The 2,260-nt window shown below is 48.1% G+C and overlaps 1 protein-coding gene across 1 annotated transcript; it reads left to right on the forward strand.

Moving 5' to 3' along the window:
* Positions 1 to 445: 445 nt before the first annotated feature.
* Positions 446 to 1,225, forward strand: LOC311351775 (uncharacterized protein; the record flags this gene model as incomplete). The annotated part of the gene is made up of 1 exon (XM_084471918.1): positions 446 to 1,225. The coding sequence occupies one exon, from the start codon at positions 446 to 448 to the stop codon at positions 1,223 to 1,225; it is 780 nt and encodes a 259-aa protein (XP_084328044.1).
* Positions 1,226 to 2,260: the final 1,035 nt, after the last annotated feature.

Genomic DNA, 2,260 nt, shown 5'->3' on the forward strand with positions numbered 1-2,260 from the left:
ATCCCCGACAGAGGAGCAGCGGCCGCCATCCCCAGCACAGGAGCAGCGGCCGCCATCCCCGACAGAGGAGCAGCGGCCGCCATCCCCGACAGAGGAGCAGCGGCCGCCATCCCCGACAGAGGAGCAGCGGCCGCCATCCCCAGCACAGGAGCAGCGGCCACCATCCCCGGCACAGGAGCAGCGGCCGCCATCCCCAGCACAGGACCAGCGACCGCCATCCCCAGCACAGGACCTGGAATGTGGACTCTGCACATCTAGAGGAGATGTAATCAACAGTCTTTTGGAGGAAAACAGAAAGCTGAAGGAGGAGCTTGATGAGTACCGGATGAATGAGAACTTTCTGAGTGGTGATGATAACATAGTGAAGTATTACACAGGACTTGCAAGTTATGTAATGTTTCAGACACTTCTATGCAGTCTCACCCCATATCTGCCTCAAGGTAGGATGAAGAAACTCTCACCCTTCCAGCTTGTCCTGTTGACTCTAATGCGCCTCAGACTAGACCTGCCAGTAAAGCACATCAGCCATCTGTTTCGGGTACACAGGACAACAGTCAGTGATGCCTTTCACCATACCCTTGGAGTGATGTATGCACGGCTGTGTCCATTAGTGCACTGGCCAAGCAGAGACTGTTTATTGACGAGTATGCCACACCAGTTCGTGGAATCGTTCGGGAAAAATGTAGCCGCCATTGTGGATTGTTTCGAGGTGTTTATTGAAAAACCCTCAAATGTACTGGCAAGGGCACAGACTTTCTCTCAGTATAAACATGCATACACCATGAAGTACCTAATTACACCCTTACACCTAAAGGGTGTAATTTCTTTCATATCCCAAGGGTGGGGTGGGCGCACTAGTGACAAACGTATAACACAGCAAAGTGGTTTCCTCAACAAACTGTTGCCAGGTGACATTGTGCTGGCAGATAGGGGCTTTAATATCAGGGAAAGTGTGGGTATGATGTGTGCTGAAGTTAAGGTACCTACGTTCACAAGGGGTCATGCACAGCTGGATGCGAAAGATGTGGCGGAGACTAGGGCCATAGCACATCTCAGGATTCATGTTGAGAGGGTGATTGGTGTTGTGCGCAACAAATTTAAATTCTTACACTCCACTGTACCTGTGAACATGCTCATCAAATGTGAGGGTGAAAACCTAATGCCGTTGGATAAGATTGTCACTGTTTGCTGTGCCTTAACAAATATGTGTAAAAGTGTTGTTTGAGTGCCTCCTTACTGTTTCGTGTTGAAATAAATTCTTGAAACATGATATGGCGTAACATTATTTATTGAGAACTGTTAGAATAGAAATAGAACTATAAATTGAATAAATAGAAATTGACAGTGCAACATTTCAAAAGGTTGAAACAGTAAACAGTGCAAAAGAACAATGTGCATTTAAAAATAAACATTTAAAAATAGCAATAAAGAAATCAAAAATAAATGTGCATGGATGTACAATCTCACTCAATCAACACTATTCAGCACAAGAAGGGCAAAACCATGCAGTGTCAGCAGAAGGGGTGTCCACAAGCCCCACGCAATGGAAGTGATACCACTGAATTGTACAGTTCTGGTTGTCACAGGCCACCATTTGACCTTCCTCTGGTCCAGCACAGAGCCACCACACTGCGTTTGTTCGCTTTGGTGCTTTTTGGGCAGACTGCTTCCTTGGCCTCTTCACCACGGTCTGTAGCTGTAGTTCACGAAGCACACTGGGGCCAGGTGATGCTTGGGAGGTAGGTGGTATTGAGAAATATTGCACCGCAAGTTCAGGGAGAGCCACCTTCACAAAGAAGTCCTGTGCCTTCTGAAGCCGTGCATTCCAAAATGTTTTGTCTGGAGCTATGCGCAGAATCACACAGTCCTTCAATGTCCACACTACAAAGTCACAGTAGGCACTCTGTTACAAACAGTTGGGTCTGGACCTGGGTGTAGTACTGGTGGTTCTTCTTGAGGTGCACCTGACCATCAACAACATGCAGACAGAAGTTGCGGTCATCTGATGAGTACGCACCAAGGATTGTGCTGTCCTTGTACTTCGCGGGGCATTTCACTTCTATGCAGCCTTTCCCACAAGTGCAAGTAACAATGGCATCTGGCGATGCTCCTACCTGTGGGAATGCCGGGTTGACAAAAAACCCACAAGTTTCCACTTGTTGATCAGTGTGCTGATCCTTTGTTTGGGCAGTGTATGCCTGCCTCGCTGTCTCCTCATGTTTGATGCCCCAACTGGTGGCTGCTGTTCCCGGCCCACGTG

The sequence above is a fragment of the Micromesistius poutassou genome (assembly GCF_964030765.1).
Source record: "Micromesistius poutassou genome assembly, chromosome: 8".
Lineage (NCBI taxonomy): Eukaryota > Metazoa > Chordata > Actinopteri > Gadiformes > Gadidae > Micromesistius > Micromesistius poutassou.